Raw genomic sequence first — 27528 nt, 5'->3', positions numbered from 1 at the left:
GGATGTGTACCACGTGGCATGAGACAAGAAACAAAGGGAGAAGGGAGGTCAGATATAGGCAAAGGCTTAAAAGGAGGATGAGTAATCACAGTATGTTTAGAGATACTTTTCTGCCAAGTAACCTGGAGCGTGGGTATGTATGTTGAGGCAGGGGGTGGGAGAGAGAGTTAATATGGCTGAAACAGAGAGGGGTAGAAAGTCTCCAGTCACAGTATAGATCGAAAAGGGAAGGATTAGGGAGGCTGGGGTTCGAGGAGGTAATTGTAGTATAGCTCAGGTCAAGGAGAACCACGCTGTGTGAGCTGGGGTTTGGCAGTTGAGGACTTGAAGGAAAAACAAGATTTTTTTCCCCCTCTTGTATTTCTAAGGTCTTGTGAAGGCTTTAATGTGAGAAAAGAGAAGTAGGGTCAAGACAACTCTTAGGGCATTTATACACGTACTTTTCTGTCTCACAACATGCCGGAGATCTGCCACTTCGGAGCAGACTCGATTAATTGGGTCTGCTCCGCACGCGAGCTGAGGTGAACTGTGCTGCACCACCTGCAGTTATATAAGTGGTGAGATGCACATCAGCATGCAGAAAATGGCAGCAATATGCTTTTGAAGTAAAGCACCTGTGATGTGTTTTAGTTCAAAAGCACGCCACTGCCATTTTCTGCACTCTGACATGCATTTTGCCATTTACACAACTGTAAGTGTTGCAGCACCGGGCGCTTTTCAAAGCACTCGGTGCTGTGGCGCTTGCATGTGTAAAATGCCCTTAGGCTTGAGGTGGGAAGGGTGTTGAGTTGTCAGTGGTGATGGTGACAGGATGGAGATGTCTTTCTATTCTCATCCTCCACAATATTCTCTCTCCCCCCCACCACATATTGTCTTTCATAATATCATCTCCCTAACCTGATACGTCCAGCTGGTACAAGGCCCACAACAAATGTTTGGTTACCACTGTAGGCTAGGAAAAGCATCCCTAGTGTCTTTTTATTCATTTTTAGGAGTAATATAAACTCCCGTCTTATGTTACCAGTTGTCCAATGTATGCTATGAGAACTTTGGACTTATCTGCAGAATTTCCCATTCTTTATCTTTTCCTATTTGAAGTACTATGACCATCTTATTGTATTTAATTATCATTGCAAAGCAATTTAATCTTAAGAGCTGTTGTTCCATGAAAGAGTAATTTATTTACTAGGCATAAGAGCTTTCAAAGACTCCTTAGTCATTTCTGAAAATAAGTTTGAGCTCCAAGTTCACTTAAATGCTTTTAAAAATTTTAAATCTTCAGTTGTCGGGCAGGGTTCACCATCAGTATTTAATAATGATTATCTTGTATTGGGGCTCTTATGTGCAACAGTCATGGGTCAGACCCCATCCTGATGGGCACTGAATAATTAAGATAGACCCTGCCCCAAAGAGCTTGCAATCAAAACAGAAGATAAAAAACAATAAGATGAAAACAGACATGGCTAGGGGTGGGTGGTATGAGGAAATGAGATGAAAACAGACATGGCTAGGGGTGGGGGGTAGGAGGAAAAGATGATGAGATCTTGCTACTGAGTTTGAAAGGCAATATTTTGCTCAGTGTGCTAGCAGAATTAGTATTCTCAAGCTCTTTGTAGGCATCATGGCTAAGGACAGTTATTAAGGAAGCTTTGAAAGGTGCCTAATGAGCGTTTTGCGGGAAGCACTTTCCAATCAGGTGTGGTAGTGTGGGAGAAAGCATGAAAGTGTTTGCCCACTTGCCAGCTTTCAAACAATTGAGGCTGGCATCATTGGCCAATAAAATGCAAGAGGCATATTTTCAATGCTAAATGAGAAATGATAGGCTGTGAAGGGCTTTGAGAGTGATGACAAATAATTTGTTTGATGTGATAAGGAGCAAGGGACCCAATGGACAGATGCTTAAAGAGAAGTGACATGAAACAAGCAATGAGGTTGGAAAATGGTTTCTGTAATAATAGATCGTTTTTATTTTTCTCATAATTATTTCTAGGATTTATGTTATATTTGGAAATAGCACAAAAAGCGGATGATGTCATGGGTACTAAGTGAAAGAATGTACAGTATTGTAGTGTGATACCTGCTCTAAAGTGTGAAGGAGTTTGCCTTGGTTCTGACTTAAAAGTAAGATCCAGCTTATCTACAAATAGCAGGTGAAGGACAACAATATTTTTAAACAACCTTGCTTTGATAGGTTGTAGAAAGGCAGACTTAAGGTTTTGTGGTCATTGCTGTTACCACTAAAACCAGTTTCAATTTTAATATCATTGGTTTAGCTAGAGAGTCTCCTAGCAGTGATAGCCAGAAAATAATTTTGTGCTTGAAGTGAGCTTGCCTCACTAGGGTTTATTTCACATTAACAGCAAAATAGTCATTAAAAAGTTTCAGAAGTTAAGTCCACTCAGCGTCTTTCCAAAAATTATCTTTTAAACCCCTTTTAACTCTTTCCTGTCTTCAGGTAAGTGATTTTTAGAATGCTCTGGGTGGTTAAAAAAAAAAAAAAAAAAGAAGAAGAAAAGAAAGACCTGTTTCTAAATATACTGTTTGAAATAATAGAATCTTTTTTATAGATTTTGTAGAGGAGGAATTCCTTGGCCTGATCTCTGAATATTTTCATTTCATTTCATTTCATTAAGCATCGTCCATTCTACTGAAAAATAAGCTTTCGTTTGAGCATCAATTTGATCCTCAGATATTTCATTACTTTGTCACTGCAGGTTAAGCCCAGCTTTTTAATATTTACTTCCTTTAAGCATTTCCCATTTATAGGCTTCATATCCTATTTATCTTAGTTTATTTTATATCCTGACATTTTAGTAAATTTGTTTATTATTTCAAATACTACTGGTATAATAGGTTTAAGAGATGATAAAAAGACAGCATGCATCTATGTGGTTATTTTATAAATTATAAATCTGAGATAGCTAACAAATAACTAGATTTTGTAAACTGAAGATGTAATGAATATTTGGACAATTTTGTTCAGTATTTGATAAAGGTATTTTTGTTTTGTTTTTAACACAGATCTGCAGAACAAGGTGGCAGAGTGCTCTCTGACTTTGTGACCTCTTGGAAGGATGCTGCCAACCAAGATAAAGAAATGAATATTTCATTTCTTTTAAAAGAATTGGACTTTGAGAGAACCAACAATAGAAAGGTACAATTGAGATATTCAAATTATAGTACTTGCTATTTTTCTTTTTCCTACTAAATCTACATTTTAACCTTTCCCAATTTTGGTGTACTATTTATTTTAGCACATTAATCAATAGCTTCCTTGTCATTTGGACTCTTAGTATTTATTTAACAAATGATTCTTGGGAAGTAATTAATCTTTTATTCTCTCCTATGACCTTTTTAATCAGTGACATGAATTTCTGCATCATAGATGCAGAAATAAAGCTTATTTTCCCACTCATCTGCAAAATAAGCAGATGAGTGGGATCATTCATTTACATTTTACTGGCTTTTCATTACACTTATGGAGCCTGAAAAATTTGGAGATACAAGTCTTAATCCAAAATCTATTCAAATTAATTGGAAAGTTCCAATTGCTTTCAATCAGTCATGGATCAAGGCTCACAGCGAACTTGTTTTATATAACAGTAGAAATTTAGTGCATCTCACTTTGGACAGGGAGACCAACTGTAGGTTAGAGAACTTTCTAAATTAGTGATTTAAGTAAGCCCTATTCAGAAGCAGACACATATTTTGTGGTGCACTATCGCATTCATTAATTTGACAATAGCAAATAAAGTTGACTATATTATGAGGTTATTATAGTGGATTAATAATAAAAGTACCACACACAATTGCACAAAAGTAATGGTATTTTAGTAATATGAAATCTTCCTACAGGTTGCAACTACAGTATTTGCCAAGAGGGGAGAAAGGACAGTCTCACAAGTAGGCATGATTATGTTAAGCCCCAGTCCTGTAAGCACGCACTGTCTTAACTTGACTCATTTTGGTTATCTCATTGAAGTCATTGTAAACTTTACACATGGTGCCTAAGTATTTGCAGAACTGAGGGTGGAGTGAAGTTTTCTCTTTTTATTAGCATATCCAAATTGTACTACAATTTAATTAATTTACATATTACAGCTGATTGACCCGAACTTTATTTCTTATTGTATTGTTCTTTCCTGACCATATTTGTCCAGGCTTTGTTGTTACTGTACCCTAATTCTCACAGAAGTTAGTCATTTAAACATGACCTCATTTCTATATCCCCAGGTTGAATGATCTGCTCTTGAATATTCTGTCTTCTGTGTGCTGAACCATTACTTTGCCTAATAACAAAATTAAAATGATAATCAGTGTAAAATTATTTTTTAAATCTATATAATTTTAGAACATATAGAGAACACTTGAGAGAGTCCAGAGAAGAACCACATGCATGGTCAGAGGTCAAGAAAACAGACCTTATGATGAGAGGCTGAGAGCCCTGGGGCTCTTTAGCCTGGAAAAGCACAGGCTCAGGGGTGATCTGGTGGCCACCTATAAGTTTATCAGGGGTGTTCATCAGGATCTGGGGGAACATCTGTTCACCAGAGCACCCCAAGGGATGACAAGATCAAATGGTCACAAGCTCCGCCGCGACTGATTCAAGTTGGACATAAGGAAGAACTTCTTTACTGTCCGAGCCCCCAAGGTTTGGAATAGATTGTCACCAGAGGCGGCTCAAGCACCCACTCTGAATGCCTTCAAGACACATTTGGATGCTTATCTTGCTGGGAATCCTATGATCCCTGCTGACTTCCTGCCCATGAGGCGGGGGGCTGGACTTGATGATCCCCCAGGGTCCCTTCCAGCCCAAATGTCTATGAAATCTATGAAACACAAGATCCATCCTCTACTTTATAGTGCGCTCTATTTGAAGGAAACTTTGGAGAATGTGTACATTCCAAGTGCAGATCATTTTAACTCCCAAATCCTCTGATTCTCTGTTGTGGTCTCCAGGGAATTTTCTCTCTGGAATCTGGAGGATTCTGAGACTCTGAGCTTGTCTGCAGTTCTGAAAGTGTTTTGTCCTCCAGTTCACCACCATTCCATGCTTTATCAGTGATATTTTAGTATCTAATACCTCCAGCATCACTCTGTATGTCTTGTTTATTTGCTTTTATGTTGTGTAGAAAGTACTTCAGTCTAAGACGGTGTAGAAATTTAAATAATGAAGCATCCACATTATCAAAGGGTGAAAATGTACTTTCCATGGCTTCTATTTTGTTTTAAGCAATTTATGCCCATTCTTAGACAGCTCAAACAGACCATGCCAGTTCAGTATAAGTTGCTACATGCTTATAAGCACAAGGAGAAATTTGTTTTAACCCCCCCCCCACCTCCCAAATCTCTATGCTGTATTTCGAGGCCACTTCATTGGAAGGCCCTGATGCCACCTCACTGCTTTAATACAGCATTTTGGAGTCAAATCCTATCCTCAGTGGCATTCTGTACAATTCCCTTTGTCAGTGTGTCACATATGCAAAGCCAGTGACAGATTTTGACCATTCCATGATGTATTTATTTTATTATTGAATGATAACTTCACTTAAGTCTCCCAAATAAAGACCCAGAAAATGCCCCAATACAACAAAAGCCCTCCACAAGCATCATTTTGGCATGCAAGATATACATGAAGGAATGTGCTACTCCTACATACTCCATCCAGTTGTTTCAGTTTGCTGAGACGTTGCCATGAAAGCATTTTCTGGTGACAATAGTCTGAGGAATGAGATGCATCACTCATCCCTTCTTGCTTCTGAATTTCTTTGCGCAGTATTGCCATGGCTAGCAACTTCTGAGAGGCAGTATCCCAGATGAAAATGACACTAATGTTATCTGCTTTACAGAGCAGAGAAGATGAAAATAAGAGTTGAAGAAAAGGGTGTGTTTTTCTTCAGCAGTTGAAATCAGTACAGATTCATTAGACAACTGTTGTGTTCCTTAGTGTTTGTTTTTCTCTGGAAGGAGGGGAATAATTTTGGGAGGTGTATAATTTTATATTTTGCTGTGGGTTAATAGAGCTTGTTGAGAATATTTACCTGAAAAGAATCACATTGTCCATTTGTTCAATTCAGCTTCAAGATAAGCTGGCTGAAAAGGACAAGGAGCTGAAGACAATAAAGCTGGACTTAGAACTGCAAGAGAGAGCTACGGAAGCTAAGATTGCAGAAAAGACTGCAGGTACAGTAGGCAAGCATTTAACAGATGGTCATATAGATCATACAGTACCTGCGGTTGCTATATGACGTGGCCTAGTGAATGTTAGCTATATTTGCTAAAGGAGGGAAGGTTTGACTTTTTTTTTTATGTGTGGCTGTTTAGAGTTGCCTAGAAAATAGGTGGCTTTAACATCCTGGTACTGGTATTAGTAAGAGCTTTACCTGTATTCATACTGATTTGGGCATTAAATGCATTGTTAACACCATGTCAATCCAATCACAAAAAGGTTGTTTGTTTTGTTGGAAGGTCCTGAACAAACAAGGGGAAATAATGATTACCAGTGCCTCTACCTTTCAACCAGCAGTTCAAATACCACTTATTGTTTTAGCTTGTTCAGAGCAATACTACCCCGCTTTGTAGGGAGATAGTCACACGTTCACCTCAACTGGAGACCTGCACTTTACTTGAAAAATCTCTTCTTCTGGTAGTTAATGAATTTTTGTCTGATGACGTTGATGATGGTATATCTCCAGAGGATGAAGTTTATAACAGATTTCCAAAGTGAAAGGTTTTTAAAGTTAAAAGGCACTACTGGCACTACTTTAAAAGAAATTTGGAACACAATACAACACAACACGCATGTGTTGGTGTTGTTTAACCATTGTTCTTCAGGTAGGTTTGTAAGAAAGGAATGTTTTAGTATTGAGAAGTGATTTCTAATTTTGGGGTCTACAATATACTATATAGATCCAGCATACTATTAATAGAGAGGCAATACTGTAATACCTAAAAGACAGATGACTGTTATTTTTCAAATCTTTCTCCATATGATTTAAATAGGATATGAACATTTTATGAATTACTTCACATAACCTTAATTTTTCTTGAAAATAAACTTTTAAAGTAGGAGCAAAGTGTAAAATTGCTACTTAATGTACATTTTTATATAATATTAATAGGTCAGATACCTGTGTCCAAAACACTGGTATGGAAGGGACTCATTATCCCTAGGAAAATAGTGGTGGAAAAAATATAAATAAAATGCTCCAGCTTAAAGACAATAAAAAGGATGGTTGACTTTTTGTTTAATGTGAGACTTGTAAGAGTGATCTACTTTGTGTGCCACAGATAGAAAAGAGGGTGCCTGGGGCCAGTTTGTTGTGGCAGGGGTAGAGCAAGGTTCTGGGAAGTAAAGTTTCTTTTTGACTAAGCCATCCTGTGCATAATCAGAAGAAATAAATCTTCTGTATATACTATGGTTACATCTTGATTATGTTGCAGCCAAACTTTTATGTAAATAGTTTGGATTAAATTCCAGGTTATATGTTTGTTTTTGGATGTTTGTGCAGTGTTTTACTTCTGTGTGTATAATAAAGAAATATTTTATTCAAAGTAGATCTTCATTGCTTGTTAAACCCTCTGAAAAAATACCATAGATACAAAATATATAGTCAGATTACTAACCATAGAGACATAACTGTTGGGAATCTTTTTCCTTTTTTATTTTCTGATTATATTTCTAAATATGAGAATGGTATCCTGTCCAAAAAGATATGACATGAATAGTAGGCCTGTGCGAATAGGGAAGTATTCAATTTGGATTCAGATTTGGCTGATTCAGAGGACAGTGATTCGATTCGGTGATTCGAATCACTTTCCCCATTTGATTCGGCCAAATCAGAATTGGAGATTTGGCACTGAGTCAGATTGGCCAGGGAGAGGCAGGCATAGCCAGGCAGCTGTGGGTTCTTCTGTGGCTCCTCTAGCTGTGCCTGCCTCCCCTCAGGTGGGGAGAGCCACGGGAGAAGCCCGCATGACTGCCCTGCCCAGCCCCAGCCTCCCAGCACTTAAAAAAAAAAAAAAAAAAAAAAAGGCCCACAGTCACTGGCTGCAGCAGTGGCAATCAGGGTCTCTGAGGGCTTGAAGTGGAATCCCCTCCCATGCAGCGCAATGCAGTGGGGGATCGAATGATACAATAACTATTTTTGTGGCCCTACTCTCTTTCTGCCTTCTGCACCTTCTGATTCAAATAGTACAAAATCATAGTGATAAATAATTGCTGAGAAATAGGATGTCTTTCTGTTTGTAATCTAACTGGAAGCAGAAATCATTAGTAACCTCTATACATTGTTTACTTCTTGGTCTCTTTACCAATATAAAAGAGGTGGTTGGGATAATTTGGAAATATGGAGTTATCTGAACCAAACTGAATTTGGTTCAGTGCAGGTTTGTGCGTATCTCTAAAAAATAACTGAAGAAACTGATCTAGTAGGTAGCCAAAGGCTTTAGTAATGGAAATTTTAAGGAATTTAAAATTTAGGAAAATTATTTCATTTGCTTGTGTTTAGTTTTTTGAGGAAGGGGGATATGAAATCCTAGCACTTTGTTAATGTTTAATTACTACTGTGTATGCACCTGGAAGAGTGAGGTTAATAAATATGGCTGTTTGCATTCTTATCAGAGTCGGTAGGAAGCCATAATAGGAAAATGACTTTGCAAAAGTATATAAAAAAACAGTATCACAAAAGTACATCATAAAACAGTTACCATCTACTCCCAGAGACATTACAATTAGCTTTAAAAAGGTAACCTTCCAACTGAGAGGTTTTTGCTCATTTTAAATTTGTGGCAGGACAAGAAAACATAGAGACAGAAGAAAAGGCGATTTTTAATTTTAAACTATCATAGATTTCAGCAACAAATACCCAAAGCTTGTTTTATGGTCCTCACTTCTTGAAAAGCATAACCTGCATAAGAAGGAATAAAGAGGAAGAGGGCAAATATCTGAAGGGCTGCAGGGCAACAACAAAAGAGGAAGGAAAAATGGAAAGGAGAGCGATACAAGGCACTTGTAATTGTCTGCAATATATAATTAGGATATGTTGTCAGATAGGGCCTTCCTCTCTCCCTCTGTCCTTGCCTTATACCAGTCTTTGTCCTCAGTTACCTTTTCTGTCCCAAGTATCTCAAGTTGTTTTTGTTGGGATTTTGTTTGTTATGGTGGGCTTGGTCATGTCCCCCCAGATGCACACACTTCTTTTTCCCCCATTTTGATTTGGGAGATGAGACTTGGACCAGTAATCCAGAAAAGGAAACAATTTCATCAGGAGGAGGGGGAGGGGAGGAGGGGAAGGAATAGACCAATATTTCTAAGCCATACTGCCTAATAGGGGCAACCTGAAAATGCTAATTAAGCTGGTGATCAGCATACTGTTTCTGAAAAATGACTCTTAAAAACTACATTCCTTTAGACCAGTGGTTTTAAATCTGTGGTCCATGGACCCCTGGGGGTCTGCAGGCTATGTGTTAGGGGTCTGTGAAAGGTGCTTATGATCAGTCAAAAGTATGTGAATGCTCACACTTACCATTCAAAAGGATCTACTACTATATTCAAAATTTCCAAAGGGGTCTGCACCTCCATTTGAAATTTTTAGGGGTCTGCAAATGAAAAAAGGTTGAAAGCCACTACTTTAGATCAATTAAATAACTTACTCTTTTGGTCACAGAAATAGAGAAGTGCACTTCCCAGGTGCTGTTTTTCAGTGGAATGCCTATTACCTAAGTTGGAGAAGGATACAGAAGAGAAACTTTATGTAGTAGTTTGGCTTCTCCAACTCTCACACTGTCACCCTAAATATCCTATCCTGTTGTTTTTGGGGTGGATTTGGGACTTTTTTCTCCTGCTATTTGCATTTAAATCCTATATTTGGTAAACCAAAGTCACTTCACTTTCCCAGAAAAGTGGCCTCATAAGCATTTTGCTTATAGAATGACTTTACACTTACTGTTTAAGGTGCCATAAAGACAAGGAGCAGTATGATTAGCAGGAACTTAGCACTGGATTGACTATTGCATTTTCAGGATATTCAAAACATGTGCCTGGCAGGAGGCATGATTGTGGGATTGTGCCTTAGATCCCATCATGCCTTATTTGCTGGTGCAGGGGGAGCCTTATGCACCCCCACAGCTGAGAGATTGCAGCAGCTGGGCTCCCAGCCATGGGGGTGCATGGGGTGCCCCTGCAGCTGGGAGATTGCAGCCGCTGCCATTTCCCAGCCACAGGGGTACATGGGGCCCCCTGTGGCTGGTAGCCCTGTCAGCTGGGATCTCTGAGGCTTGGGTGTGCACGTAGGCCCTCCCAGCTGGAGGCTTCAATCAACTGAGAAGCCATAGGGGCCTCTGGCCACACTTCCAGTTAATGGCATGATAACTTTCTAGCTGCTTCCTATTACACATTTTGTGGAGTAATAGTTTCATAGTAGCTAGGGTCAGGAGGGACCTGATGTTGTAGCTTATTCCTCTTTTCATCACACCATTAATTGATTGAATGTGTGGTTAGGTGAGCACTTAAAGTGTGATTAACTGGTTAAACATGCCTTAAATATAATGTGTAGATGGAGCCTAAGAGCCATACCTCTCTGTATGAGGTAATAAGGTACCTGCCTCTATGAATCAGCAAACTGGCTTAACCCTTTCTCCGCAGAATCAACATTGACTGATAGGGTAGACTGTTTCAACAAATACCAGCTTATTACAATTAACAGTAGAAACCTTTGCCCTGTATAAGATCGAATCATAGAAAATTGGGGCTGGAAGGGACCTCAGGAGGTCATCTAGTCCAACCTCCTGCTCAAAGGCAGGACCATCCCCAACAAGATCATCCCAGCCAAAGCTTTGCCTAGCCAGGTCTTAAAAGCTTCCAAGGATGGAGATTCCATGATCTCTCTAGGTAACTTTTTCCAGTGTTTTACTACCTTCTAGGGCTGTGCGAAGCTTCAGTTGCTGATTCGATTCGGCAGAGAATTGCCCCAATTCTGTGGCCGAGTCTCCAAATCCGAATGGAATCAGGAGACCATTTAATCTTTCCAAATCAAATCGGAACCCTCTGAATCAATTTGGAGAGGTTCAGAAAGATTCGATGATTCGGACACAGACGCAGCTTTAAATGTTTTTTCTACATACCTCAAGGTACCAGGGGGCTCATGAATGCTGAGATGATGAGGTGGATGGAGTGTCCCACAGGAGCATGGGAGGGTCCCTAGCATGCTCGGCAGCAGACCCGGAAGTGGACCAGAAGTCCACTTCTGGGGCTGCCAAGGAGTGCATGTGGGGGCCCCCTGTGCCTCCCTGGCTCAGTGACTGGTGCCTCCTAGGGCTGGGGCGCGCCCCCCCGCCGCAAATTGGGGGGCGGTGTGGGGGGGGGGGGGGGATGGGGCTGCACACTCCCTGGTGGACTCAGAAGTGGACCAGAAGTATCTGTGGGCCACTTCCAGGTTTGCTGCCAAGCACGGGGGGAGGGGGCCCCCGCACTTCTGTTGGACACTCCATCTGCCCCAGCATCACAGTGTTCATGAGCCACACCTGGTACCTTGAGGTATGTAGAAAAAACATTCAAAGCTGTGTCTGTGGCTGAAATGCTGATTCTCACAGTGGACTCAGAAGTGGACCAGAAGTATCTGTGGGCCACTTCCAGGTTTGCTGCCAAGCACGGGGGGAGGGGGCCCCCGCACTTCTGTTGGACACTCCATCTGCCCCAGCATCACAGTGTTCATGAGCCACACCTGGTACCTTGAGGTATGTAGAAAAAACATTCAAAGCTGTGTCTGTGGCTGAAATGCTGATTCTCACAGCATCGAATCTTCAGATTTGGATTTCACCAAATTGAATTGGGGACAGTGATCTGAATCAATTAATTGAATCACTGTCCCCGATTCAGGCTGAATCTGAATGAATATGGCCCATTTCACACACCCCTACTACCCTCCTAGTGAGGAAATTCTTCCTAATATCTAACCTAATCTAACCTAAACTTCCCTTGCTACAACTTGAGACCGTTGCTCCTTGTTCTGTCATTGGCCACCACTGAGAACAGTCTAGCTCTGTCCTCTTTCGAGCCCCCCTTCAGGTAGTTGAAGGCTGCTATTAAAGCCACTCTTGATCTCCTCTTCTCTAGACTAAATAAGCCCAGTTCCCTCAGTCTTTCCTCAAGTCATGTGCCCCAGCCCCCTAACCATTTTTGTTGCCTTCCACTGGACCCTCTCCGATTTGTCCACATCCTTTCTATAGTGGGGGGGGAGGGGGGGGGGGAAAAACTGAACACAGTAACCCAGATGTGGTTGTAGTAGCGGGGGGAGGGGGGGGGGGGGGGCAAAACTGAACACAGTACTCCAGATGTGGCTTTATCAGTGCTGAATAGATGAATAATCACTTCCTTTGACCTGCCCAAACACTCCTACCAATGCAGCCCAATATGCCGTTAGCTTTCTTGGCAGTTGATTCCAAATTCAGTTTTCAGCAGCAATTCAGAGGTAAGGTAACAAAAAAAGAAAATAGTGTGAATAATTCATGGAGGGAGAGAACTGTTGATGATAGAAGGGGAAAAGTATGTGCTAATGAAACCGGTATCCCGTATACCTGTTAGGACAATATTACATTTTCTGATATATAGGCTTCTTTGGAAACTGTACCTTTACTTGTACAGTTCTTACGTGTTTAAAAGATGTGATGGGAAAGTGATACAAAAATAAAATCATGTGGCAAGTATTTGAGGCAGACATTGCTATGTGACTGGAGCAGTGCTCTCAAAATAGGAGACTGGCAACATGAAGAGAAATCTGTCGTGGTCTCAGCTAAGGTGTGCCACAAGATCTTTTTAAGGTTGTGGCACAATACTAGAACTATTACTTGTGCAAACACCTACACATGATTCACAAGATAAACTTGGAGATTTCAAATAGTTTTTGACACTATGGATTCCTAAGAGCTGGCATTTTGTGAGGAAAGCTTTGAATCTAACCAGGGGTCCCCAGAGTCTATAACGGTTAAGAACCACTGCCTTCAACCAGTGGGAACCAACTTTTTGTCTAGGTATGCCATAAATTATCCCCCGTCCCCTGAGTGCCCCTACCATTTGCTGCTCTGCCTTCTACTCCCCATCCTGTGATCTGCTGCTCTGCTGTCTGCTTCCTGCCTAACCTGCTGGCATGCTACCTGTTCCCTCTCTAATCTGCTGTATGCCATACACAAAGACTGCCTATGTGGCACACATGCTGCAGGTTCGTCACCTCTGCTTTAGACCATCATAAACAGAAAGAAATGCTTTGAGATCTTTGAAACTGCCAAGTGTTGTTATAGAAATCTATCAGATTTTAAGTGGAGCATTTATTTGGATCTGCTTATAAATTAATATATGCAAAAAATATTGACAGTTTACTTTTGTCTGTGTGAATGTTAACACAGAAAGGAGTTGACCACTTAAGTGCTAAGCCTTATGTACTTGGGAAGTCCATTTCCCCTCTTCCAAAGCTGTGTCCTGTTTTTCTTCCTCTCAGAAATGAAAAATGGAAGAAACTACCTTTCTCTGAAACTCTTTGCTGATTACATTTCATTTGCTTTTATGCCTGTGTCTCAAAAAATGTAGCAAGAGTGCTACAGTGAAGTAAAATGTTTTATCTGTTCCAATGTGTAATAATATTGGGAACTGATGATTGTGAAGTTCTTTGAATCCTCAGATATGAACATGAATATAATGAAGTGCATAGCACCATAAAAAATGACCTGCGTTAACTTTAAAAATAATTTATCTGTGTATTCACAACAGCAAAAATGAAAACAAATATTCTGTTGGATATTAATTAAATGTTTGATTTAACATTGCTTATTTCCTCTTACTTTAAGTGATCTCTTTAGTAAGAGCAGGTGGAGTTACTTCTAGCACAGAAGAAAGTATTTTACATTTCTTCAAAGCTCCACTTTAGAGTCCTCTCTTTAGATGTTAGTTATTTTTCTTTCTTGCATGTCATCCATTAAAGATTAGCTGTGGAAGGTTGGAGCATGGAGAGATTATGAATGACAGAACAACTCCTGTGGAATAATAATCAGTTTTTGGTATTTAATGCTGTTTGACTTTTGCAGACACATTTCTTATTAACCTTTGGTACAAACAGAAATCCAGGTTCCTGATATCTCATGGAGAAGATGAATTCAAGATCCTCTTCCAATTAAACTGAACTAAGGCCAATACTGGGTTTTAGCCAAAAGAACTCAGTAGTTCCCAACCTTTATGTTTATAAGCCTAAATATATATGTTATCATATGTTTATAAAAAGTATGTAATAGCTATACATTCACTAATTATTCAATTTTTCTTTATTTGTGTGTACAGTATAAATAATCATTTTTTATTTATTATATCAACCTTGCATTATGTAAATATGTTCTTAATGTTTTACAAACCTTTTTATACATCATAAAATATTTTTTAAATGACAATAGCATTTGTAAAATATTTACAAGTGACAAAAGCATCCATTTGCATTATCTGTATGGAAATGTGTATTGCCCTATCAAAGGGACAGAAAATAAATTTTGTTGTGACTCAAACTGAAAGCTCTAAAATTGGTAGCTTAAACTGTATTACTTTAAAGTCTACATTGAAATGATTGAAAATGTCAGTGTTCTAAAAATAGCGTACATGCCATAGCCGTCTACACTCTAAAATCTGAATATATAACAAGATTGATATTACCGTATTAAGTCATTTATAGCTTTTGTTTCTTCATAAAAATCCATCTGACTTTTTTGCAGTTATATTTCTGATAAGGCCTGGGTAGTGAGTGGGTGTGTTATCCCCCTTCTGGAATGTCAAATAAAAACACAAAAATGTTCTTCTTCTCCCCTATCCCTAAAATCAAAAGGGGAATCCTAAATCATCATCTGTTTAAGAGATAACATGACAAACTATAACATGTCAAACTATAAAAGGCAAAGATGAACGTAATCTGTAGACATCCGTATGCAAGCCCACCTTATCTGCTAATCCTTTTTCATGAAATAAGTACTCAGGCAACAGTGGTCATTCATAGAAAAAGTTTGAATAGGATGGATATCAAGGGTTTGGGGGTTTTTTTGTTTGTAAAATCGGCTGTGTGAAATACAGCTGATTGAATACTGAAATATTGAAAATGGAGGGGTTAAAGTTGTACAATAACTAGTTTTCACAATAATCAAGTTGGGTAAGTCCTGAAGGTCTATGTCCAAATTTTCCCATTTTGTTTTTAACTGAACAGGGATTTGTGTACATAATAAAAACACCATGCAGAGCTCCATTTGATAGTTGCCAACTAAGCAATTTAAGCTCTTTAGTAAAATCAGTGTGTTTACAGCATCAGAAATTTAGGAACAGATTAATACTACACACTAAATACATATAACAAACACAGAGCAATAAAGGTGTCAGGGCATTCTATCTGTGTTTGTTCAGATTGTTTTATCTACAGTGTCACATTTATATGTAAATGGATTGTAGTCTCTAACTCCTAGTATAGACCAGTCAAAAATGTTGTTTTTTGCCATTTTCTTATTACTGTTTGTTATTTTACTTCTAATTTCCAGGTACCATATGAAACTTAAAATATGTGATTGCAACTTCCAAAATTGTAGCTAAAGAACCTGACCAAGTTGCCTACTCCATATTAGAACATCACAGAATGTTAAAAAAAATGAAGATCATGGGAGTTTTGCCACTGACCTCAGTGGGAGCTGAATAAGTCCCTTACTTTTAGAATATTTCCAGGGATTATCAGCACTTTGCAACATGTGTGCGCAGAAACAGATTGATAGCACATTTTAATGACTTTCACAGCAATGTAATCAATCTGTTTCCATTTATTTGATTACAGTAAGATCAGTTTCTAAATTAAGAGCTAGAGTCATAGTCATTAACCCCAATTTAAAAAAAAGTGTTAATGTATTTGGGTTTCTAAAATAAATGAATAATGAAAATGTTTTTCATAAATGAACATTTCATTTTGGGAAGTAATTTCAAATAAATATCTATAGTAATGGCCTATCTGGTTAGAACAGATTTGGAACTTTTCTATGCTTTTGCAACCCAGTGTTGTGGGAGATGATGAAAGAGGGATGGCAAAGCTGAAAAGGAAGATATTCCTTGGTGAACTTCTTCTCTATTTTCCTTTCTCCTTTCTCTTCCCGTAATTGTCTGCCTTCTTCCCCCTCCCATCCCCAAAAGAGAGGGAACAACAGTTACAACCACCACAGCAGATAAATGTCAGCTGACAAATCTTTCATGGAAAGTACTAAGTAGAATTAACTCATTACAGGAATCTTAAATTCAAAGTACAATTCTACCAAGCATATTGTTTCTTGTTGTGACTTTAGACTATATCTTCAAAGGCAGGGGAATAAAGAATTTTTTTCTGCAAACTAAACCTTAATTCCATACAGAGTTGTATACAGCTTGAAATAGGGGTCAAATTATGGTGTCAGAGGACTTGCAAATATGTTATTTTCAGTTAGCTTTGAAATATTTTAACTTGGGGTACTCCAAGCATTTTATCATAAATATATATCCTGTCATGTACACTGTCTTTTTACTGTTATGGCAATACTGGGGGGGTAACTGTTTAAAGTGCTGTGATGATTGCAGAACAAATGCTAAGAAAATCCTAGGTCACACAGAGTTCAACAACCACTAATCTTGAATACTAAATCTAACACTAAAAGAACCCTAATGCCCTACAACAGAAAATTATTATTTATGGCATTTTTGACACTCTTGTTCCATGAAAATATCTCATAAACCATTACAGCTAGAATTAATGAGAGAAAGTAAAAAAGCATTAAAAAAATTAGTGAAATCCTGCAGTAATTTTTTTTAAGCTTTTGTTTCTAATTTTTGGAGCTTTTTTTTTTTAAATAAAAAATTGAAAAGTCTACTTCTAGTAATGCAAAATACTTTGTAGAATCCTAAAATATCACTGTATTTTTGTAATAGTGAAATATTTTGAAATCCAATCATTAGAATATTGTAATATTTATTATTACTTCTGAAAGAGCATTGTGAATAATGTTCTCCACTCTATTAATACGGTCTTATCTTTTTATCTGGCTTTTTTAATATGAATAATGTTAAGTGATTTTGCTGAGGTAGTTGTTTTAAATCCTAAGCATTTTTTTCTTCCTTTTTTTCTGCCTTTCCCATTTAGTTTTCTATTTACACAGATGACCTTCAGGAAATCGGCAAACAGATTCCTTTCTTGGGAAAGTACTCCCTCCCTTCCCCCAAAGTTCTGTTGTTTGGAGAATCATGAACCACTGTTTAAACTAGAATAATTTCCAACACTACTTTATTTTTAAAGGTAGTTTAAAAAGTGTGGAATGCAGGTTTGCCAAAAGAATCAGGTTCAACTAAGAAAATATGTACACTGCTTTGACTTGGTAAACTCATACTCAGTATGGTTCATCTTCTTCATATTTACTTTCTCCCATATTAGAAAACAATTAGCTTACTAAACAAATTTGAGTATTTGGGGGAAAAATCTACTTTGAGTCTCTCTCATTTGACTAAGAATTACAGGATATTTGATAAGCTTGTTTAAAAATGGACATATCCAAATATTATTGTAAACACGCAATGATTTGTTTTACCTGCAATATAAGTATTTTACTTAGTTGGCTTACATAGTAGCTAATAATATTTGTTAATGTAATTTAACTGCTGTGAACCTTTACTGAACAAATATTGAAATTTATACAAGTCAAAGAAAGAGAATCTCTAATGACTTTTGTAAAAGCTCCCATTTAATAGTTAAGGAGAAAAGTTTATATGACATACCAGACGCAATTAACAGTAGATTTTACATTTAATAAAAAGAAAGAAGCATATGTATTTGCTTTATTCATTCCATCATAATTTGCATTAGAGCTGTGGGTGTTTAATGAGCAAATTCCAACTAAAATGCTATATTGATTTTCTAAGTGAACTTTGTAATAGCTATCTACCTTACAAAAGCTCTCTGTTTACAATTGTTTTCTTTACTAAAATCTAAAAATGTTTTAGAGTTGATGGGTTTAGAATAATGGTGGTTTTGAAATAAAGAGCTCTTACAGGATAACTGGGGGGGTTATTATAAAAAAGATGTTATTAAATTATTCCAAAGCAGATAAAATTTATAACGCTGTATAGCAGTGTAATATTTATGTATATTACTACCACACATTTAGTAAGCTGTGGAAAATAATCTCTAGTGCTTTTTTATGTTAGGTCAGTTTTATACAGCATTATAGAAATAAACTCGTTGACTATTACACATCATTAGATAGATAGATAGCTATAGCTATCTATCTATATATGTCTATAGATATAGATGTATCTATAAATATATAGCTATAGAGATATAATACACATGCTTTGTTAAAGTATTCTTTATTTTAACCTAATAAGCCAACTATTCATATTCAATTATTATATGTAATTTTCTCTCTTGAAATGTGAGTACATTTTTTTCCCTCATTGGTTAAACCTCAGAACAAACAGGATGGACAGGGTTGGTTGGTACGTCAGTGGAAGGCTTCCAAGGAAAACCCAGGTGCCAAAGAAAGTGGAGCTGGTGACTAAGTAGCTAGCACTCTTTTCACTGAGTCAGGCATTGAACACATGTTGGCTTCAAACTTGGAGGTGCCATCTTTTGAATGGGATTTTAAAATCTGATTCCTTATAATCACTTGCACTTCTCCCATGGCATCCATTCCTCTGGCTTTTTCCAATAAGCAGAGCAGCATTGATCCCATTACCTTAATCATGTTCCAACTTGAAGGATTGCATTCTTCTGATCTGCATATCTCCAGTAATATTTGTCACATAATATTTGTCACATCCTTCCCTGAATGTAGTGTTGATGTGCAGTTACAACCCAGAATGGGCTGCATTACAGTTAAAAGTTGAATTATTTGCCAATATTTCATTTCTGGATGCTTCTGGTTGATACTATATATAAATTTGTAGTATTAATTTATGTGTATGTAATAGAACGATACAATACTATGTATTTCTATATAATATAGAATGTAGTTTTATTTTCCTATATAAGCATACCAAACTACGCAGAATATTTTGTTTGCTTTTTTTTGTTGATTTGGTCCTTGCTTTTCAAGAAAGGAAGGTTAAAAAGTATAGATTATGTGCCTTTTTTGGCAGCACTCTCAAAAGGCTAGATACTTCCTAGATCTCCTAAACCAGGGGTGGGCAGTTAGTTTGGCTGGAGGCCCCTTAACAAGTTTTGGTGAGCTGTAGAGAGCTGCAAGGATAGCCCTGCCCCTTGACAGGTACCCTACCCCCTGGTTGCTATTCTGGGATCAGAAGTCCTACCCCGAACCCCTGACCTTTGCCACCAGAAGTCCCTCCTCTTGCCCCCAGAGGTACTCTTTTTGGGAAGAGGGGTTGCCATCTTGAAAGCAGGAAAAAACCCAACAAATTGTATACGAAAAGAATCAAACATCTACTGTACTTATTTTAATTATATTTTTAAAATATTTTGTCCTGATTTATGTGCGTTTGCATAGTGTATCTAGAGGCGATTGCATAATAGCTCAAAATAGTCTTATTCTTGTATATTGTGTGTGGGGTCTATGTGGGGAATTGGGTATGTGTGGGGGTGGGTGTGGAGGGATGTGGAGTATTTGTTTGGGGCAGAGGATGTGGGGGTAGAAGTGGGTTTGGTGGAGGGTGGGAGTGTGTGGGTGTGTTTTGGGGTATGGTGGAGAGTAGGGTGTGTGGGAGGGAAGTTTTGGGTGTGCTTGGAAGTACTGTGGTGGGGTGGGAGTGTGTGTGGGTTTGGGGGTCCTTGGCGTTCCTGGAGTGTGCAAGTCCCTGGAGCTGCATGTGGTGGCCGCGAGTGGGGCCAGCCCCACCCAGCCCTATAAAACACAGTTTCCCCACACTCCCACCCTAGTTCCCGGCCACAGGTGGTGGCAACGTGTAGGGCCAGACCCACCTGGCCCAGTAGTGCTCCCCTCTGAGTCCCTGGGTGCACATGGTGGCAGCGTGCAGGGCTAGCCCCATCCAGCCCCATAGCGTGCAGCTCTTGCACTCCCACCGCAGTCCCCAGCCGCACATGGTGGTCACATGCAGGGCCAGCCCCACCTTGCCCCAGAGCAGGCAGCTCCTGTGTTGTGCAGAGCCAGCCCAGCCAGCTCCATAGTGCATTGCTCCCTATGCTCCTGGCCCACTTTCCCCCAAATGAAATCTCTGGCCCCAGCCCTTACCTGAATTCCCACTTGCAGGCAGGGAGGGCCAGGAATAGCTTCAGGGTGGCCAGGCAAAAGCTCTGCCAGGCAGAGGCTTCTTGTCTCTGTTGCCCCCTGGCTTGGGTTTGGGGGTGGGTCAGGCCAGGCTGGGGTGGGGGAGGGTGCTTGCTTAGCAACCAGGGCCATGGCTCCTGCATAATGGTGCTGGCTTACAGGGGGGCAGCCCAGAGCCAGGGCTTGTGGGCTGGATGGAATTCCCTGGTGGACCGGATTCAGCCCATGAGCCATATTTTGCCTGCCCCTGTCCTAAACACACTTGTGTTGTGTGGCAACCTGGAACAGCCTGTGAGTCTGAGTTCACTGTGCTGTCCTTAAGCTTATGGTGTGGGTGTGATCCTGGCCACACTTTGTGGTCTGTCAAGTAGCTGGTGTTTCATAGCCCTAGTTTCCATAAGATCGCAAGGGCTAAGTTTTGCTCAATTTCTTGCTAGCGAGTGAAAGGAAATGTCCTTTGCAGACTCTTCTGCCACCTCTGTGGCACCTATGTGGAGGTAATAGGCAAAATCCATTTTTAATGCATTTATTTTCAAACCTGTGCTTTAGTGCTTTAAGTGAAAGAAATTACTTTTTTGTAAGTAGGGTGCATCTCTTCATTATTAGCATTTGAGGAACAAGGCTGTGATTATTTAACTATTGTAGTAATAATATTTTCATGTAATATGAAAAAGGATTTTTAAAGAAATGCTAATTTTATAATAGAATTTTTTAAATGTTATTTTACACATGTGCGCGCACACACACAGCTCCTTTTGCATGAAAAATCATATGGAAGCTCTTTCCTGTGGAAGGATCTGGTAGATAAATCTTCAGTAATCAGTCATGTGGATCCTACAAGGTCTCCACAGATGTTTACAGATTTATTTAGTGGCACATCTTTTAAAGATTTCTTAGTACACCTACTGTTAGGAATACATCTTTTTTCACTTGAATAAGTTAGATTCGTGCATGATTTTCTTTGGCCTTTCAATTATATATATTTTTAATATGAAAAAAATGCAGTGTCACTTTAAAAACAATTACAGGTGTGATGGATATGAAGCTATAATGGATGTGTAATAATTGTCTTAAAGATATGTTGACCTGGTTATTGAATGTTTACTACAGGGGTTTTCAACCAGAGGTACGCATACCCCTGGGGGTACTTTGGAAGGCCCTGGGGGTATGCAGCAGCATGGCGGCAAAACCGGAAGTGCCCCCCTCCCCTCAATGAAAATCCTCCTCCTTCTCATTAACTGGCCGGCAGGGGTACCCTGACCAAAAAAGATGAAACCCGCCGTGGTTTACTATATAAATATATTGGCTTAGTTTAATAGGGACTGTGAGGAAAAACAAACAAAATGGGGGGGGGGGGGGGGGAGGAAAGAATCACTCAAGATAAGCCATTTCTTTGCAGAAACAGTGTCAGCATCAGAAGAAGGCTCAGGTACATCTGAGATCAAAAGCACTGTGGCAGGTTTGTGAAGGGTATCTTAAAAAGGGGAGTGATTGTTCAGAAGAAATAACTGAAACATAGATACTGCTAGAGTATTGGAAGAAGTTAGGCTTGCCCAGTTTACTATCAAGAGATGGAAAGACTTAAGGTAAAATAGATATTTGTAGACCACTTGAAGATGCTTTTTCTCCAAGTGCTTTAGTTCCTCATTTTTTAAGGCTACCAGGTCATTGTATTTGTTGGATGGTTACAGACTCCAGGTACCAGAACACAATGTCTAAGCACAGTTGATACTCAGTTTACTATAGCTTGGGGTCCAGTCTAAGAATGAGAGAAATGATCCTCTCTGCAGCAGAAAACTCCTCTAGCTCTAAACATTAAAGGATATTCAAAATATTTTATGATATTTAAATTGGAATTTAGAAGCTCAAAATGTGTGTGTGGTTGGACAGTTTTGTGAGAGTATTCATGACACTTGTTTTCCTATCAATGATGCAATTTGATACATCTCTTCCATGACCATGTTGGCACGGTGGACCTGACTTCCTTTTTAAAAAGAGAGCATAGCCCTAGAACTGACTTGTGTATCTGTCTCCAGTCCCTCTTCATTCAGACAGTCAGATTATTCTCCTCGTCCACTATGCCAGAATTGCAAAAGTTATGTCTGTCTCCCCACCCTTTAGTTTGCTTCTTAATAGTGTTGCTTGTTACAGTCTAAAAGCACAGGGAGGATTTCACATCCTGAGTGAAATTCTAGAGATCTATTAGGATTCATTCCTCTATATTTTCTTCTCATGTTCTATGCCCCTGAGCTACTTTGCTTGGGAAAGGGCTCAGGGAATCTATAGGCTAAAGAGTATTCATTGCATAGACCACATTTTTGCCCAAATATTTGATATTCTTTTTGCTAATCCTTCAAATGACCGCACTAACTGAACTGCTATCTCAGGGGTGGGCAAAATATGGCTTGCGGGCAGGATCCAGCCTGCAAGACCATTCTATCTGGCCCGCAGGGCCCCTAAAAATTTAGAAAATTAATATTTATCTTCCCTTAGTTCCTGCCAAAAATGAAAGGGGAAGGGCAGGGGGGAACCTGGGCAGGGAAGGAGCCTGGGGAAAAGTGGCCCAAGGAAAAGCTGAGTGCAGGGGGGGAAAGCAGCCCCTCTCCCCTCCCATGGCCGGTGCCCCACACTGCAGCCACTCACAGCCCATGTGGGGCTGCCTGTGCCTGCTCCAGACATCTGTCCCGGCGCCAGACATCCCCGCATGAGCTGCGAGCCCCTGCAGCAGGGAGCGCCGGCCACAGGGTGGGTGTGGGGCCACTTCCCTCCTCCCCCCACTCAGATTTTCCCTGGGCTCGTTCCCAGTGTGGAGGAAAGCAGTCCCTCCCCCACCCCGTGGCTGGCACCCCATGCTGCAGTCGCTCACAGCTTGCATGGGGCTGTCCTGAGCAGGCACAGGCAGCCCCCTGCGGGCTGCACAGGACACTGGCCACGGGGCAGGGGAAGGGCCACTTCCCCCCCGTGTTTCCCCCCCATGCTCAGCTTTTCCCTGGGCTCCTTCCCAGTGCAGGGAAAATTGGCCCCGCTGGTGCCCCACGCTGCAGGCACTCACAGCCCATGTGGGGCTGCCTGTGCCTGCTCCAGACAGCCGCAGGCGGGCTGTGAGTGGCTGCAGCGCAGGGCACCAGGCACGGGGTGGGTGAGGGGCCACTTTCCCTGCCCCGTGCTCAGCACCACCTTGTAACCCAGTCCCACTGCCAGCCCGGGAACTGTGCTAGCTTCCAGCTCGCTCATTGGGGCTGCACGTGGCAACAGCAGCTGTGGGTCACGCCGAGCAGTGTTTTCCACCTCCACCTGTGGGCTGCACAGCACACGAGCTCTGGGTGGGCAGCAGCAGCCAACACTGCCCGGCGCAGCAAGCAGGGGAGCTACAGCTGCTGCCGCCAACAGGGGAGCTTGAAGTTGGCTTGCAGCCTACATGGGGCTGCCTGTGCCTGCTCCAGACAGCCCCGCACGGGCTATGAGTGCCATAGGGTGGGCAAGGGGCCGCTTTTCCCGTGCACAGCACCAGCTTCTTCCCTGCCGGCGAGCAGGGGGTCGGGGCTGCACACTGCCCCCCGCCTGTACCGCAGGGCTGGGGGGCACTGGGAGTGAGTGGGCAGGGAGCTAGTGGGAGCATGGGGCCCACACCGGTGTCCCAGGGCCAGCACTGGCAGGGCCCAGAGCAGGGCAGCAGGAGTACAGGGGTCCTGGCCAGCAGGGGCTCTGTGGAGCCAGTCCAGCTCCCTCCTCTCCCTGCTGGTGCAGCCCAGCCCTTCTTCACAGACCCCTTCACAGAGCTGCTCTAATTAAAATGCCTTCCTGCTGCCACATGTGTATAAAGGTGTATAAAGATTTCTAAAGGTGTATAAACACCTTTAGAAACCTAATTTTTAAATGAATTTGGTGATGGATAGGAAGGCAGTGACAGTGATAGAGGTCATAGTACCTCTTCTTACAATGCAAGTAGTTTTGTTGCAATGTCCTGAGTCCCATGAAGTTTAGAGAGCAGAGATTTAAGACTACTGTAAAGACAGATTTGTGATATTAAAAAGGAAAATGATGAAAGTATGAATAAGATTTTTCATGAAAGCAGGGTCACAGTAGGGATTCTGGCAATGTTCCTGAGGTGGTTGAAAACTGAAATGCAAGAAGCAAAAGAAAGCACAGGGTGAAGAATGACTTGAAGGTGTTTAGTTTACTCCCAAGGATAGATAGCAAATCTTAGTTTATTGGCACCTAATGCTTCACAGCCCATGCATGCTCTAACAGATAATATAACAATATATTAAATAATAAAGGGAAGACTTGAAAGGAAGAAAGGGATGCTAACCTTATCATCCTCTGAATACCAAGGAAAGGAGCACTATGCAAATACCTAAGCAAGTTAGAGTTTGTATCTATCTAAGGGGGAAATGAGGTTACTGTGCTAGATGGTCCTGTGGTCTGACCAGCTATTTATTTCTAAGTATTTATGTTCACTACTTTAGACAATTTAGTTTGTATGGTGTTAAAAGCAACTTGAGTGGATAGTTTCTCTTAATTTTTTTGTGATGTGCTGGTATTCAATATGAATGTGAGCTTCAGAACTTTCCCTTTCTTTCTGAGTCACTGCTTCAGAAGTGATCATTTTAATTGTTATCTTGTCTTGAATGATTACTCGGAGGGTAAACCCTGTACCCTTTCTGATTCTTCAGATACTCATGCTAATTATTAATGCCACTTGGGTAACATTTCCAGAAGGGTGAAACACAATATTGAGCTGATGGGTTTAGATTAGGAGCATTTTATCTAGAGCAGGGGTGCCCATGGGTCCAGAAATCTGGCACAGGAAGCAAATCTACAGACCCATGGGGAGCCCCGGACCCTATGTGCTGGATCGGGTACGTGATCCCAGTGCAGGGTGGCACCTGGTCTCTAGGCCTAATTCCAGGCACACAGGGGCAGCACTGGGCCCTCTGGCTCAAACCTAGTATAGGGGCCTGGGAGGGGTGGTGCCAGGCCCCCAGGACCTGTTCTTGGGGCTCAGGGCTTGATCTGGCCTGTGGACTGGTCCAGCGCAACTCATTTGGCCTATAGGGTCAGAAGATAGAGGACCACTGATCTAGAGCAGTAGTTTTTAACATTTTTTATCTCAAGGCACCTCTCATTAGAGTCAAGTCACCCCTTAGAAAATGCCAGCTCTTAGCTTTCACTTGTTTTTTTTTGACTATGGAAAAATAAGAGAGCAATTCTTCTGTTGCAAAGAACTGTAATGGTTCAGAATGTTTTTTACAGTATGGAAATCTCTGGGTTTATCTTGTAAATTACATGTAGGTGTTTGCATACCTATCGGTGCTGATATTGCACCGCACCTTTAAAAGGATCTTGCGGCAGGCCAGGGTGCCACAAAACCCTGGTTAAGAATCACTGAAGTAGAGCATATAGGAACTTGCAAGCACACTGAGGCTAGTGGGAAAACAGCTGACTTCAGTAGACATTGGATAAGGCCCCATGTGGGGATACTTCTAAAGCTGTGGGTCTGCATTTCTCCATCAAACTTGTTTGTTAAACATACTGGTTATTTTTGCAGCTCTGGTAGAAGAAGTTTATTCTGCTCAACGGGAGCGCGATGAGGCTGTTATGGCAAGGCTTAGGTTAGCCAATGAAGAGAGAGATGAAGCACTTCTCCGAGCACAGCATTTGGAACAGTATCTTAAAGAGTATGTATGCATTTTCTGTTATATGCTAAAACATAGCTGTTTGTAGAAGCCAGGGCAATCCAATGCTGCTGGTAAATTTTAATGTGAAATTCACTGTGAAGGAACATAAGAGGATGGCAGAAGTCTCTATGCCATTGGTTAATTTGTTTAAAAAATTATCAAATGAAGTCACATTTTCCTCCACAGACAGAACAAGGTGAATGGCTCTGATTGCAAAAAAATAAATAAATAAATAAATCCACTATTGATTTATTCAGGGATAAATCAGGGAAGTGTGACATTTTATACAGGAGTTTCTTCACTTGGAGTACAAGGTTCTCAGTCAGAGATTGCTCTGTAAAGGAAATCAATCAAGGCTTTGAGCTTACTAGACATTGCCTTCAGCAAAATTTTTACTTATTACTGTGTAGGTGGTAATATTATGAATATTTTCATTTTCCTCCTGTTTAAAGCAAAAGCAAGTCTTAATATAAGATTAACTATTTTCTTAAACATTGTATACATTTTCATATTAACAAAATGCACCCACATTTGACACATGCTATACAGGATTGGTCAGTAATAAAATAGATTGGGGCCAGATAATGGAAAAAAAAAAACCTCTTCCTTTTATTTTGGGATACAGTCACTCACTTTGATGATTCTTTCAGTGGGGGGTCTTCCCTCGGGGCATCCCCCGGTGCTTGCGTGCTTCCTCGCGGGAACTCTCGGGGCTCCGTCCTCCCCTACACCCCGGCCATACGCCCCCTCAGGTCTTCCTATTCTGGCCCCCAATCCGTCCTTGCCTCGCGCTCTCTTGGTTCGGACCCGCTGGTGACTACCAGTGGTCTTCGGACCGGTCGTGCCTCTCCCCGTAAGGATGCCAGCTTACGCTCCCCTTTCTTGGGCTGCAGATGTCTGTTCTGCTCTCCCAATAGTTCTCGCCCCAGTTACCCGTGCCGTCGGCTCTATAGCGTGGAGTATCGTTGGCCCCACTCTCGGCGCCGTCGTCGCCCCTCCGGCCGTCTCGGGTGGCAGGTTCCCCGCTGGCAGCTGCCCCCTTCACGAGGCTGACCTCTCCCCTCCTTGTCCCGCTCCCGGGTGCTGCACTGCGTTGCTCCCAGCTGGTTCTGCCGTGTGACTCGCAGCCTGCTCCGCCTCTGCTCGGCGTCGTCCCGCACTCCGTAGGTGCTCCGCTGCGTTGCTCGCAGCCTACCCTGCTGCGCTGCTCGCAGCCTATTCCGCCTCTGCTTGGCGTCGCCCCGCACTCCGCAGGTGCTCCGCTGCGTGGCTCGCAGCCTGCTCTGCCTCCACCTGGCGTTGCCCCGTCCTCCGCAGGCGGCGGCTGATCCCCTGCTCGTTGGGGCGCCCCCCCCCGTCTCGCTCCCTTCAGCCGCCCCTCTGCCTCGGCACGGTCGCCATTTATTTCTCCCGTCCGGCGTGCCCCGCCCCCGTCGTTCAGCCGCAGCCGAATAAACGCCCGGCTGACGACCCGCGCCGGCGCTACCGGCGCCTGGGGTTTCTTCGGCTCCTCCGGCCCTGCTGGAGGTAAGCAGACCCCTTGACCGCCGCGGGGGTCTCCCAGTGCCCCCGCTCCCCTGGGACA

General features: G+C 41.4%; 1 protein-coding gene across 8 annotated transcripts in view; it reads left to right on the top strand.

Annotated features, from left to right (window-relative positions):
* The window catches only part of MIPOL1 (mirror-image polydactyly 1), a 357774-nt gene that overhangs the window by 106591 nt on the left and 223655 nt on the right, over positions 1 to 27528 (top strand). For all 8 annotated transcript variants that reach the window (XM_025201449.1, XM_025201452.1, XM_025201472.1 and 5 more), the window contains 3 exons: positions 3022 to 3154; positions 6078 to 6183; positions 25814 to 25943. In XM_025201449.1, coding sequence (XP_025057234.1) covers positions 3022 to 3154; positions 6078 to 6183; positions 25814 to 25943 — 369 coding nt within the window. The remainder of the gene's footprint in view (positions 1 to 3021; positions 3155 to 6077; positions 6184 to 25813; positions 25944 to 27528) is intronic.

Source organism: Alligator sinensis, unplaced genomic scaffold (genome assembly GCF_000455745.1).
Source record: "Alligator sinensis unplaced genomic scaffold, ASM45574v1 scaffold280_1, whole genome shotgun sequence".
Taxonomy (NCBI): Eukaryota; Metazoa; Chordata; order Crocodylia; family Alligatoridae; genus Alligator; species Alligator sinensis.
This window is presented reverse-complemented; position numbering and strand designations above follow the sequence as displayed.